This window comes from Abramis brama (genome assembly GCF_963993115.1).
Source record: "Abramis brama genome assembly, chromosome: 21".
NCBI lineage: Eukaryota > Metazoa > Chordata > Actinopteri > Cypriniformes > Leuciscidae > Abramis > Abramis brama.
The window spans coordinates 35087076-35100329 of record NC_139983.1 but is presented as its reverse complement, the minus strand read 5'-3'; the positions used below and the strand labels follow the sequence as shown (position 1 = coordinate 35100329).

The 13254-nt window shown below is 46.6% G+C and overlaps 1 protein-coding gene and 2 long non-coding RNA genes across 4 annotated transcripts in view; 2 read left to right on the top strand and 1 right to left on the bottom strand.

Annotated features, from left to right (window-relative positions):
• dync1h1 (dynein, cytoplasmic 1, heavy chain 1) overlaps nucleotides 1–5378 on the bottom strand; it is a 62641-nt gene extending 57263 nt beyond the window's left edge. For both annotated transcript variants that reach the window (XM_084096132.1, XM_084096133.1), the window contains exons 1-6: nucleotides 5046–5378; nucleotides 3626–3713; nucleotides 3214–3387; nucleotides 2412–2667; nucleotides 630–816; nucleotides 84–355 (exon numbers count right to left, since the gene is read on the bottom strand). In XM_084096132.1, coding sequence (XP_083952258.1) covers nucleotides 84–355; nucleotides 630–816; nucleotides 2412–2667; nucleotides 3214–3387; nucleotides 3626–3713; nucleotides 5046–5298 — 1230 coding nt within the window. In that variant the 5' untranslated portion in view covers nucleotides 5299–5378. The remainder of the gene's footprint in view (nucleotides 1–83; nucleotides 356–629; nucleotides 817–2411; nucleotides 2668–3213; nucleotides 3388–3625; nucleotides 3714–5045) is intronic.
• Nucleotides 1–13254, top strand: part of LOC311071685 — a 307177-nt gene that overhangs the window by 39485 nt on the left and 254438 nt on the right. The gene's annotated exons all lie outside the window — the stretch shown is intronic.
• On the top strand, nucleotides 5821–6845 carry LOC311072698. Its single transcript, XR_014604037.1, has 3 exons — nucleotides 5821–5941; nucleotides 6088–6150; nucleotides 6735–6845. It is a non-coding gene; the product is annotated as an uncharacterized lncRNA (long non-coding RNA).

Genomic DNA, 13254 nt, shown 5'->3' with positions numbered 1-13254 from the left:
GGTGGGCAAGTGAGAACCAGTGTTGCTTCTGAACACCGGTAACACCGACTACCGTAGCAAGCCTAGCTCGGACCGGGCCGTACCTTCTCGAACTCCTCGTAGGCCACGTGCATGAGCTTGCGAGTGCCCAGCACTTTGAGCAGCTGAGAGCTCAGGTCTCGGGAGATGGCCTCCACCAGGCGCAGCGCTCGCTGGATGGGGTATTTGGTGTTCCGGATCTTGCGAAGGTGAGTGAAGATGGCCACCAGCGCCTGCCGGATCTTGTCGAGCTCGGTGGCCGACAGCAGATCGTTGAGGGGGAAGTCCTTCATCAGGGGGTTGTAATCGTTCACCGTCTCCACAGCCTGCTTTAGTCCTGAGAGACACACACACACAAGCGTTAGAGACGAGGAGCGCGCCTGCAGCTGTGCGTTATTTTAGTAATGGAGTTTCGGCACACGTGTACATAAAGCGCTGTGCTTCTCTGTGGGAAACAGAGGATATATTTATATAACTTAGAAAACGGTGTAATAATGCGTTTCTGAACGCTCCCCGTGGAACGCACCACTTCCGGTATTTTGCCGGCTACTCGACACGGGTAAGTGGAGTGGGGGAGTTTTTTAAGTGGAGTGCTGGGCTTGAAGGGTCACCTGTGTCTGTGTCGAAGCTGACGGTGGCGTGGAAGCGTTTGCCGTGTTTGAGGATGTCGAGAGTGAGCAGGACCTCGGGACTCTCCCTCTTCTCCTGGATCCGGTTCAGCGCTCGCTCCAGGTTCAGCCAGAAGCTGATCTCCTGCAGGGCCGTTCCTGAGGCCGGGTCTCGGTCCAGCTTCGTCACCTGCACACACACACAGCACAAACATCAAACACCTGCACACACACACAGCAGCACAAACACACACACACACACACACACACACACACAGCACAAACACACAGCACAAACACACAGCACAAACACACAGCACAAACACACAGCACAAACACACAGCACAAACACACAGCACAAACACACAGCACAAACACACAGCACAAACACACACAGCACAAACATCAAACAGCTGCACACACACGCACCTCAAAACACTGCAAACACACACAGCTGCACACACACCTCAAACACCTGCACACACACAGCAGCACAAACACACACCTCAAACAGCTGCACACACACACACAGCAGCACAAACACACACACCTCAAACAGCTGCACACACACACACAGCAGCACAAACACACACACCTCAAACACCTGCACACACACAGCACAAACATCAAACAGCTGCACACACACAACTCAAAACACTGCAAACACACACACACCCCTCAAACAGCTGCACACACACACAGCAGCACAAACACACACACCTCAAACAGCTGCACACACACACACAGCAGCACAAACACACACACCTCAAACAGCTGCACACACACACACACACAGCAGCACAAACATCAAACCACACCATTTCTGTTTACACACAGTTCACACAAACATCACTCGCTCTCTTGCCATTTCAAACTTTTGAAACGCATATTAAGGTATTTTTTTAATGAAATCGGAGAGATCCACTGAAAGTCTATTCATCCAAAACTGATGCTTAATGTTGAAAACAGATTTGGTGAGCGGATGCTCAAAGCTTTCTGGACCCATGAGAACCAGCGAGGCTCAATCCTGCACGTCGCGCAGCGCTTTAGAGCTTCTGTACGGTTGAGCTTCTGTTTCCCACATCACTCCGGTCACCAAACGCTCCAACATGAAGCATCAGTTTAGGATGGAACCACATGAGAGCCTTTCCCTGTGTGTGTGTGTGTGTGTGTGCGCGCGTGTGTGTGTGTGTGTGCGTTACTGAGCGTGACGGGGAAGATGGAGAGGTTAGACTATAATTGATAGCCGTCAAATTATATTAGTGTTTCCCATACACTGGTTCACAATATCAACACCGCCCGCCACTAATAGATTGTCTAAAAGGCTTTGCCGTCGGTGAATAAACATGAGCACTGACCGCTTCACAGTCCTAACGCAGCGCGGGTGATTATATGAATGTTTCTGAAGGGAAGTGACGGTCTTTAGAAAAGTTTAAATGTTATTTCAATAGAATCTTTCTTTATGTTTCCTGATAAAGCAGCGTTTATGAGCCGTTACCGTGGAAACCGCTGCATCTCCTACAGCGCCTCCTGCTGGTGCTCTTTATAAACACTGCAAACCTGTGTTAACACTAGTGTGGATTCTTCTACAATATTCACTCACGACAGTAAAATGGGGCGTTCTGAGTCAGTCTACTGCACTCTCTCACTCAGGAGAACATGTGGTGAAACCGGTATAACTTTGAAAAATACTGTGATATGCATTTTTGGTCAGCACTAACGCATCACATCGTGTTTTTACCCTAGCAGTCCTTCAGTACAGTAACGTTACACACACACACACACCTTCTGTATCTCCCGGATCCAGCGGTTGACGCCGGACTGCAGCTGGTTCAGGAAGCTGGGATCCTCCACTTTATCCCCGAAGTCGGTGACCTTGGGCTTCTCGGCGCGCTCGTAGCACTGCTTGGCCACGTTGCTGATGATGGGGTGTATGAGCAGGCTGATCTCGGGGATCTCGATGTTCTGCTGAAGGTGCAGGAGCCCCATCTCCAGCTCCGCGATCTTCTTCTCCACCGAAGGGGCCATCTTATCTCCATCCCTGAACACACACTTCATCATTCAGTTCAACTCACGCTTATTAGTACAGCGCTTTCCACAAACATCGTTTCAGCTTTACAGAAAACACACGAGTCCACATTACAGTGTTCTGTTATCAGGAGACTCTGAGTTATGCATTTCAGAAATGTAAGAGCTAAAATCTCCTGATGATTTACTCTCCTCCTCGTCATCCGAGATGTTCATGTGTTTCTTTCTTCAGTGGAAAAGAATTGAAGGTTTTTGAGGAAAACACTCCAGGATGTTTCTCCATATAGTGGACTAGATCAGACTCTTATTCCTCGGCTGGATCGTGTCGAGACTCTGAAGCTGCACTGAAACTCACATCTGGACCTTCGACCCGTTGGACCCCATTGAAGACACTATATGGAGGAACATCCTGGAGTGTTTTCCTCAAAAACCTGCATTTCTTTTCCACTGAAGAAAAACACATGAACATCTCGGATGACGAGGAGGAGAGTAAATCATCAGGAGATTGTAGTTCTGAAGTGAGCGACTCCTTCAGGAATGATGTCGGAGGAGACGTTACCTGTCGGCTTTGCCAGACTCCCGGATGTAGGATTTGAAGTACGGAGCGACAGCATTGCTGATGAAGGAGTGCAGGGTCTCGTACGGGGAGTCTTCGCTGAGCGTCAGAACGCGCACCTGAGTGGAGATCGGCTTATCCGCGTCGATGACTCCCGTACGCTTGATCAACGCCAGGCTGAAACAACACGTTCACATTAGCAGAGACAGATCAGGATCAGGATCACATTAGCAGAGACAGATCAGGATCAGGATCAGGATCACATTAGCAGAGACAGATCAGGATCAGGATCAGGATCACATTAGCAGAGACACACAGATCAGGATCACATTAGCATTAGGAAAGACACAAATCAGGATCAGGATCAGATTAGCAGACACACACAGATCAGGATCACATGTTTGACGCTCGTCACCTGTTAGATTTGAGCCCGTAGTGGATGTCGATGCTAACGCTGTAGGAAATGCACTCGCGCTCCTCCTCGCCTTCATCGCCAACATCCTCTGCGTCAATCACAAGAAACAACCGGCTGTTAGTGATAAATCAGCCTTTATTTAACATTCAACACCACTAATATTTAAAGCCAGACATGTGACGTGAGGCTGTGTGTTACTGGAGTCTGGAGCACAAGAGCACATTCATCTAAACACGAGCACAGCCTCGCTCCGTCCCGGCGCTAGAGTACAGCACTGCGATCATGAGGCACACCGGCACTAATCACACATCATCAATACACATTCATCAGGATATACTGTAGATCAGATGCAGTACAATTTATCTCAAGTAATAAATCTCTCCAAACTGAAGCTGTGAGCTCTACAGGAACCCTGTGCATTACTGTAATATCACAGGTTATGATCACAGACTGTATAAAATATGGACGTAGCGAGCGTGACGTCACCCGTAGCGTTTCTGAAGAGCATCTTTGAAGCCCAAAGTTCAGTAAGTGTATAATGAACACTGTAAAGCGCATATATTTATCAGAATGCTCATCTCTAGAGTTATTTCACTAGCTAACTATCGAGTTTATCGTCGTTAAATGTCTGAGGTAAATTACATGACATTATTGTTCTCAAGCTGTTTTATTGCTGTCTTTCCGCGATTTAAACACTGATTGATGGATGACATGAGACGTGATCGATATCAGTTCTGAATATTTCAACATTCCTTCTGATGTTCATTGTTGTTTATTTACTGCTGTAACTAGTGGTAAAGATGAAGAGATGATCGGTTCAGCTGTCACACACATTTAAGACACACAAACACACATTTACTGACTGAATTAAGTGATAAAACTGACAGAATATGAAAGCTGATATTTAAAATCACAACTAATAAAGCTTATTGTGATTATGTGATGGCATGACCTAGAAATAATGTTTAGAGAAATGTGTTCACGCATCAACTAAAAACAACTCAAGTTAAAAGATTGATTCCTGGCTGGGACTTGAGAATCGATACCGGTTAAAATCGAGGAATCGATCTTACTCAGATGATCGTGACGTCACCGATCTGCAGTGCAGCAAACACGCCCTGAACGCGCATTGATCACTTATTGTCGACATTTTATCACAAATTCAAGCATTCTCTTTAACGTTACACCCATGTTTCTAAAATAAACATTAACTAAACTTTCATTTTTGACACATCACAGGAGCGACTCAAACAGGGCGGGGCCACACAAACCCTGCGATAATAATGCAATAAAACATCACGAAATCGATTGACAGTCTCGGCAAACTCGCACACAGACATAGCAATCATGAGCTTAATAACGCATGTGAGTGATTTTAACCCTTAAGATGTGATTAATTGATGATCATGCGGCTTTTAACCTTTCAGCGCGTTCCGTTCCACCAGAATCGAGTGAATCTGTGGATCTGACAGGAACTTTTTCATCTGCTCGAGCGCGCTCTTCTCCTCCAGCGCGCTCTCGAGGGCCGCGGGCGCGTCGCCGCCATCTTCCAGGAGCAGTGGCACGAGCTTTCGGATGTGTTTCTGCAGGACTGAGGCGTCCGCCACAGTGTGTACGGCAGCAGAACCCTCCATCACACCGCCACCGTCCTCTCCCCCGCCACTGTCAGACATTTCCCTGCACAATGAGCCGAGATTAGCCGATATGAACCGATGAGTGAGCTGTGAGAGAGATCGCGCTGTATCACGGACTCTGTCACATCACCGTAATGACCAGCGCCCAGCGCGTCGGGAAACTTTATTGTTTCGCGGAAGTCTGTGATATGTAGTTTTTCCACCAGGGAAGCGTATGAGTTAACGTGACATTTGAACTACATTACCCAGAAAGCCGAAAAGCGTCACACGCCTAGCGTCATCGCTTTTCTCGTGCATCACACCCTGACCACACCCAATTACATGGAATATAAAATAATAATAATAATAATACTAATATAAACCACTTACATATGGAAACACAATTTTATAATAATTATAAGGTGGCAGACTGCTTGAAAACCCTTGAGGCAACATAACGTTTGATTGGCTTTTGCATTTAGTCTAGAAGCATGTCGCTCACTTACTAAATATATTGACTACTAAACCTAAACAATAACTTACATGAACCCTAAACTAAAGTCTGTTTTGAACATGTGGAGCGGTTGCTATCACGTGACTGGCACCTGTCAATCAGCGGTGTCGCGCGCGCGCGTATGTGTGTTCAGTCAGTCAGTTCGTGATCCTGTCACTCACGATGCCGCATAAGTCAAAGAAAGACAAGGTAAGACTTTCTGTTGAGAAAATGATAGACTAACTGTACGATTTCTAGATAATCTTATAGGTAGATTACCTCAATTAACTTTTTATCTATCTATCTATCTATCTATCTATCTATCTATCTATCTAATCTATCTATTCTGTTTTCAGTCTGTGAAATCCAGCAGAAAGGGGAGCAAACAGCACGAAGATGATCAGGACTCTGACAATGAGGTAAATATTGATTATTGGATGAAAATAGATAAAGTGGAAAACGTTCAGATTAGTTAACTGTATCATTCAATGTTAGTTTAGAACATAATGTTGATATTTAGCAATACACATAATGACATAAGTGCCCAATTTTCCATACTTTAGCAGTGTTCAGCCTTACAAACATTGTAGCCAAAGGATTTCAGTAATCACAAATATAGCTATTGGATTGAAATTATTATTATTATCATAGTTCATTAAATAAGATGTTTTGTACCATGAATCTCATATTAATTTCAGTGGTTGATTTGCTTTCAAATACCAGGTCATTAGATTGTATTAATATCTAACCCTAAGGAGAACTGTTTACCTCAGAGTAGACATTATTACTGTAGAGCTTTAATGACCAGAGCAAACAACAGACAGAAGCGCAGAACCACTCTTACTCTTCCTGTGTGTGTGTGTGTGTGTGTGTGTGTGAGTGTGTGAGAGCAGCTGATCTGGGTCCAGTGAATGTGACCCAGATCTGCTGAGGATAAATGATCCCAGCTTCAGGAAATCAGGCTTGTAACGGGAATCTGCTTGTGTGACTCTGGTTTCATCAGGGTCTGAAGAGGATCAGGACCAGAAAACACACGTCCGGCCCGAACACACACCGCAGACTGAGTGTGTGTGTGAGCGTCAGCAGAGAGCTGGAGCCACTGGACGCTCTCACAGGTGTGTGTGTGTGTGTGTGAGAGCATCAGCAGAGAGCTGGAGCCACTGGACACTCTCACAGGTGTGTGTGTGTGTGTGTGTGTGTGTGTGAGCATCAGCAGAGAGCTGGAGCCACTGGACACTCTCACAGGTGTGTGTGTGTGTGTGTGTGTGTGTGTGTGTGAGCATCAGCAGAGAGCTGGAGCCACTGGACGCTCTCACAGGTGTGTGTGTGTGTGTGTGTGAGCATCAGCAGAGAGCTGGAGCCACTGGACGCTCTCACAGGTGTGTGTGTGTGTGTGTGTGTGTGTGTGTGTGTGTGTGTGAGCATCAGCAGAGAGCTGGAGCCACTGGACGCTCTCACAGGTGTGTGTGTGTGTGTGTGAGCATCAGCAGAGAGCTGGAGCCACTGGACGCTCTCACAGGTGTGTGTGTGTGTGTGTGTGTGTGTGTGTGTGTGTTGATCTCTACTACATCAGTGGTTTTGTCAGTTCAGGCCTTGAATTAAGAATTGATGCTCCGCGTGGATCTGGTCTTTCTCTAATGAACGGATGTTCGTGATGCATAATTTAGATCTCAGCGGATGCTCATGATTGTTGACCTGCATCTCAGTGACGCTTTATTGTCCAGTTCATCAGTGACGCTCCAGCTCTCATCGCTCTCATCTCAGAGTGATGCTTCAGTGACACGACAACAGCAGAACCTGCCCTCAGCATTACATCATGTGCTCGCTTCGACTCCTGCTTCTCATCATCATCATCATCTGCATCATCAGCAGCAGCATCTGTCAGTAGAGCTGGTCTGAGGTCAGCTGGATCTCGGTCTATAAACACAAACTCAGGACAGCTGAGAATCACCTGATGCCCTTCAGAATGTGGGCGGGGCTTGATTGTGTCCGTGGGGAATTGATTGGATGGTTGTTGTTTGCTATTGGCTGATCTCATGTGAGTGACAGTTATTCTGACTCAAGATTATTAGCACAATGATGTGCACACTTAAATCATTTAGAATAAACACTGCAATATTCCATAAAAAAAAAAAAGTCGAATTTGATTTCATGGGGACTTTAAAAATTGTAGTGATTGATTCAGTTAATATCTCATTCAGACCATTGAGCTTCTCAGATCTTACTGTACGACTGAAGATGAGGGGATGTTTCTGTAATACAGTAGGGTTAGGGTTATGTAAACACAGTGAAGCTTTATGGCGTGCTGTGGTACTCGAGTCCAGTCTCGGAGTTCTAGTTGGTCTCGACCGAGTCCAGCAATAATATATGCTTTCTTCTCCTTAAAAACAGAACCATTGATGGAGCGCACTTGTTCAGAAACGGGTAACGTTATTGGTTTAATACACAATCCATCTAGAATGGGCATTGACTGGTCGCCGCGTAGATGCCTGGCTCCGCGTGTGCGTCAATCATTGTTCTAACCCGAGCGTGAAAGGCCTGTGCTTTCGAGTCTGTCTATGAGGCTAGAAAGTAGAGCTGGAAGATGAATTGTATTTTCAGTGTCATTACGATATATACATGTTATTTAGTGATGGGCACCGAAGCGTGCTATTAAACGGGCCATGTGTCGGCTCATCTAACCAACACACACACACACACACACACACAGCGGTCGAGGTGTAGGCTAGTGAAGAAGTGAGTTGACAACAGTTAACATTACGTTCGTTACTGTAAGTAAGTGCATGTTCTTTTTTTCTGTCTCTGTCTGGACTGTCTCAGTTGGACTCGGTCTCGACTAGTCCTGGTCTTGGACTTGACTCAGTCTCTACTAGTCCTGGTCTTGGACTTGACTCAGTCTCTACTAGTCTTGGTCTTGGACTTGACTCTGCCTCGACTAGTCCTGGTCTTGGACTTGACTCAGTCTCGACTAGTCCTGGTCTTGGACTCGACTCAGCCTCGACTAGTCCTGGTCTTGGACTCGACTCGGTCTCTACTAGTCCTGGTCTTGGACTTGACTCGGTCTCTACTAGTCCTGGTCTTGGACTCGACTCAGTCTCGACTAGTCCTGGTCTTGAGTCAGGACTCGACTCAGTCTCTACTAGTCCTGGTCTTGGACTTGACTCAGTCTCGACTAGTCCTGGTCTTGGACTTGACTCAGTCTCTACTAGTCCTGGTCTTGGACTTGACTCAGTCTCTACTAGTCCTGGTCTTGGACTTGACTCAGTCTCGACTAGTCCTGGTCTTGGACTTGACTCGGTCTCTACTAGTCCTGGTCTTGGACTTGACTCGGTCTCGACTAGTCCTGGTCTTGGACTCGACTCAGTCTCGACTAGTCCTGGTCTTGAGTCAGGACTCGACTCAGTCTCTACTAGTCCTGGTCTTGGACTTGACTCAGTCTCGACTAGTCCTGGTCTTGGACTTGACTCAGTCTCTACTAGTCCTGGTCTTGGACTTGACTCAGTCTCTACTAGTCCTGGTCTTGGACTTGACTCAGTCTCGACTAGTCCTGGTCTTGGACTTGACTCGGTCTCTACTAGTCCTGGTCTTGGACTTGACTCGGTCTCGACTAGTCCTGGTCTTGGACTTGACTCGGTCTCGACTAGTCCTGGTCTTGGACTTGACTCGGTCTCTACTAGTCCTGGTCTTGGACTCGACTCAGTCTCGACTAGTCCTGGTCTTGGACTTGACTCAGTCTCTACTAGTCCTGGTCTTGGACTTGACTCAGTCTCGACTAGTCCTGGTCTTGGACTTGACTCAGTCTCGACTAGTCCTGGTCTTGGACTTGACTCAGTCTCTACTAGTCCTGGTCTTTGACTTGACTCAGTCTCGACTAGTCCTGGTCTTGGACTTGACTCAGTCTCGACTAGTCCTGGTCTTGGACTCGACTCGATCTCGACTAGTCCTGGTCTTGGACTTGACTCAGTCTCTACTAGTCCTGGTCTTGGACTCGACTCAGTCTCGACTAGTCCTGGTCTTGGACTTGACTCAGTCTCTACTAGTCCTGGTCTTGGACTCGACTCAGTCTCGACTAGTCCTGGTCTTGGACTCGACTCAGTCTCTACTAGTCCTGGTCTTGGACTCGACTCAGTCTCGACTAGTCCTGGTCTTGGACTTGACTCAGTCTCTACTAGTCCTGGTCTTTGACTTGACTCAGTCTCGACTAGTCCTGGTCTTGGACTTGACTCAGTCTCGACTAGTCCTGGTCTTGGACTCGACTCGATCTCGACTAGTCCTGGTCTTGGACTTGACTCAGTCTCTACTAGTCCTGGTCTTGGACTCGACTCAGTCTCGACTAGTCCTGGTCTTGGACTTGACTCAGTCTCTACTAGTCCTGGTCTTGGACTCGACTCAGTCTCGACTAGTCCTGGTCTTGGACTTGACTCAGTCTCTACTAGTCCTGGTCTTGGTCTTGACTCAGTCTCGACTAGTCCTGGTCTTGGACTCGACTCAGTCTCTACTAGTCCTGGTCTTGGACTTGACTCAGTCTCGACTAGTCCTGGTCTTGGACTTGACTCAGTCTCTACTAGTCCTGGTCTTGGACTCGACTCAGTCTCGACTAGTCCTGGTCTTGGACTTGACTCAGTCTCGACTAGTCCTGGTCTTGGACTTGACTCAGTCTCTACTAGTCCTGGTCTTGGACTTGACTCGGTCTCGACTAGTCCTGGTCTTGGACTCGACTCAGTCTCTACTAGTCCTGGTCTTGGACTCGACTCGGCCTCGAGTAGTCCTGGAAATTTTGATTTGAAAAGCTGTTCACGTGTGTGTGTGTGTTCAGAAGAGCTTCGTGTTCTGGAAAGGCTGCTTTAATAATTATGTTTGTTTGACAGCTTTGGGTGTTTTCTGTGTGTGTTTGAGCTCAGACTCTCAGGGCTCTTATCTCACACCAAGCGCAACGCAAGTGTTTTTTGCTAGTTTCAGCCTGACGCAGTTTTCATTTTCACGTCCTGCGCCGCGTTGTTTCAATAGCAAATGCATTTGCGCCCATTGGCTGCTGGTCTGAGAACGAGTGTGTGTTCTGGCGCATTGTTGGAGTGTTGCTATTTTGAGGCAACAGAAATAGACATTGACCAACTGAACCCTGCTCTAAACCTGCTCTAAAGTCAGTGGCGCAGTATTTTTTTTGTTATCTAAAGAGCGCGTTAGTAATGTGCGCCTATAGGGGGGTCCACAACGCACACACACTCTGCTTATTACACACACAGGGACGCACAGCTGCACACAAACATGCCAAATATTTAAAATAAAAGGATTACAATGTAAAAGATTATTATTGTGTACATAAAGATATGGTGAATCCGGCTTGTCCCGTAGATGATCTGTTGCGCACTTTGACCTCGTGCACGAGCAGATCCGCTTGCGCTCTGAGACGCGTTCGGTCTTTCCACTATCAAAGTCCGTTGTGTAAATAGCGAATCCGCCATGGCTCGAGCGCAACTGGCATTTAAAGGGAATGGGAGATGAGACTCTGATTGGTTTAACGCACATAAATCCCAAAACACACCCATTACTCATTATGAGAATAGGGACAACCCTTTTAGATCCTGCACCGGGAGCACCGACCATTTTCCCCGTCGTTAAACTAGCAAAAGTGGATTCGGACACACACTGGCCCTCATTTATCAAAAGTGCGTACACCAAATTTCCAGCGTACACCCAAAACCACGGTGACTTTGAGATTCATCAATATGGACGTTGGCGTACGGCACGCTCAAATCCTACGCCAGCTCAGGAGGTGGTGTACGCACGTTTGAGTTAGTGCGGAAATGCGCAGAAAAACAATTCCTAACACCACAAAACGCACTGACAAACTAAAAGATATGATATATTATGACCCACTGTAAAAAAACAACAACAATATAGTAATTATAAACTTCAGTGTTTATTTTTGTGCGACATGGACTTCAATGTTTAATTTGTGTGACTTTACCAAAGCATTTGATTTGTAGGCATATGTATTCCTTCAGTTGCGAGCCTATGCGCTTTACCTGACGCCTCGAGCCTTGTTTATACTGTCGCCTGGCTCCGCAGACTGCGCGCGCACCTCCCCAAACGGACGAGGCGTTTATACTCGACGCGCTCGCCGTCGTACTATTCTTTGACACGATGGTTAGGCCAGGGTTAGGCCAGGGTTAGGCCAGGGTTAGGCCAGGGTTAGGCCCGGCAGGAGCGCACGGACTGGCTTCAGTAATGAAAGGCTTTCAATGACCAAAAAATAATTCAGACTGACAAAATAATAAAAATGACATTCTTCTTCTTTTAAATAATAATAATAATACAAATAATAATAATAACGACATTCTTCTTCTAAATAACAATAAGCGTCATTAATAATAAAAATCATAATAATAGGAAGAAGAATATTACAAATTGTCATGCAATTATTAATGTGAATGAATGGTACTCCACATCACATCATCATCACTATTGTACACCCCAATACATGTGACGTGATACGAAATTAAATGCTAATTGTTTCAAAACACGTGCTGTAAGATAATGCATTGTGATAGGTCATTTGCTCATCCACGTTTCTCTTCTTTGCCGTCTTCCGTGTGTCCATGGCGTAAAATGAGGGCGTGGGGGAAGCGGAGACTGGAATATATGGGGCGTGTTATTCTAATGACGATCGTTTTCAGCCGCTGCATTTATCAAGGGCAGGTATTGCGGACACCTGGATTTCAAAGGTACGCACAGCTTCATAAATCAGGCGGTGAGAGGAGTGTAAGTGTCTTACGCCAACATATACGCCCGTTTCTACGCAAGAATGATAAATGAGGGCCATTGAGTGAACTTTAGACCATGAGCTTAGATCCTTAAAATAGGACCCCCAGTGTTTCTCAGCTGTAGTTAATGATGACGTGGTGTGTGTGTGTGTGTGTTTGTGTTTGTGTTTGTGTGTGTGTGTGGTGTTTGTGTGGTGTGGTGTCTGTTTGTGTGTGTGGTGTGTGTGTGTGTTTGTGTGTGTGTGTGTGTGTGTGGTGTGTGTGTGGTGTGGTGGGTGTGTGTGTGGTGTTTGTGTGGTGTGGTGTGTGTTTGTGTGGGTGTTTGTGTGTGTGTGTGGTGTCTGTGTGGTGTGTGTTTGTGTGTATGTGGTGTGTGTGTGTGTGTGTGTATGTGGTGTTTGTGTGTGTTGTGTGGTGTGTGTGGTGTGTTTGTGTGGTGTGGTGTGTGTGTGTGGTGTGTGTGTGTTTGTGTTTGTGTTTGTGTGTGTGTGTGGTGTGTGTGGTGTTTGTGTGGTGTGGTGTCTGTTTGTGTGTGTGGTGTGTGTGTGTGTTTGTGTGTGTGTGTGTGTGTGTGTGTGTGTGTGTGTGTGTGGTGTGTGTGTGGTGTGGTGGGTGTGTGTGTGGTGTTTGTGTGGTGTGGTGTGTGTTTGTGTGGGTGTTTGTGTGTGTGTGTGGTGTGTGTGTGGTGTTTGTGTGGTGTGGTGTCTGTTTGTGTGTGTGGTGTGTGTGTGTGTTTGTGTGTGTGTGTGTGTGTGTGTG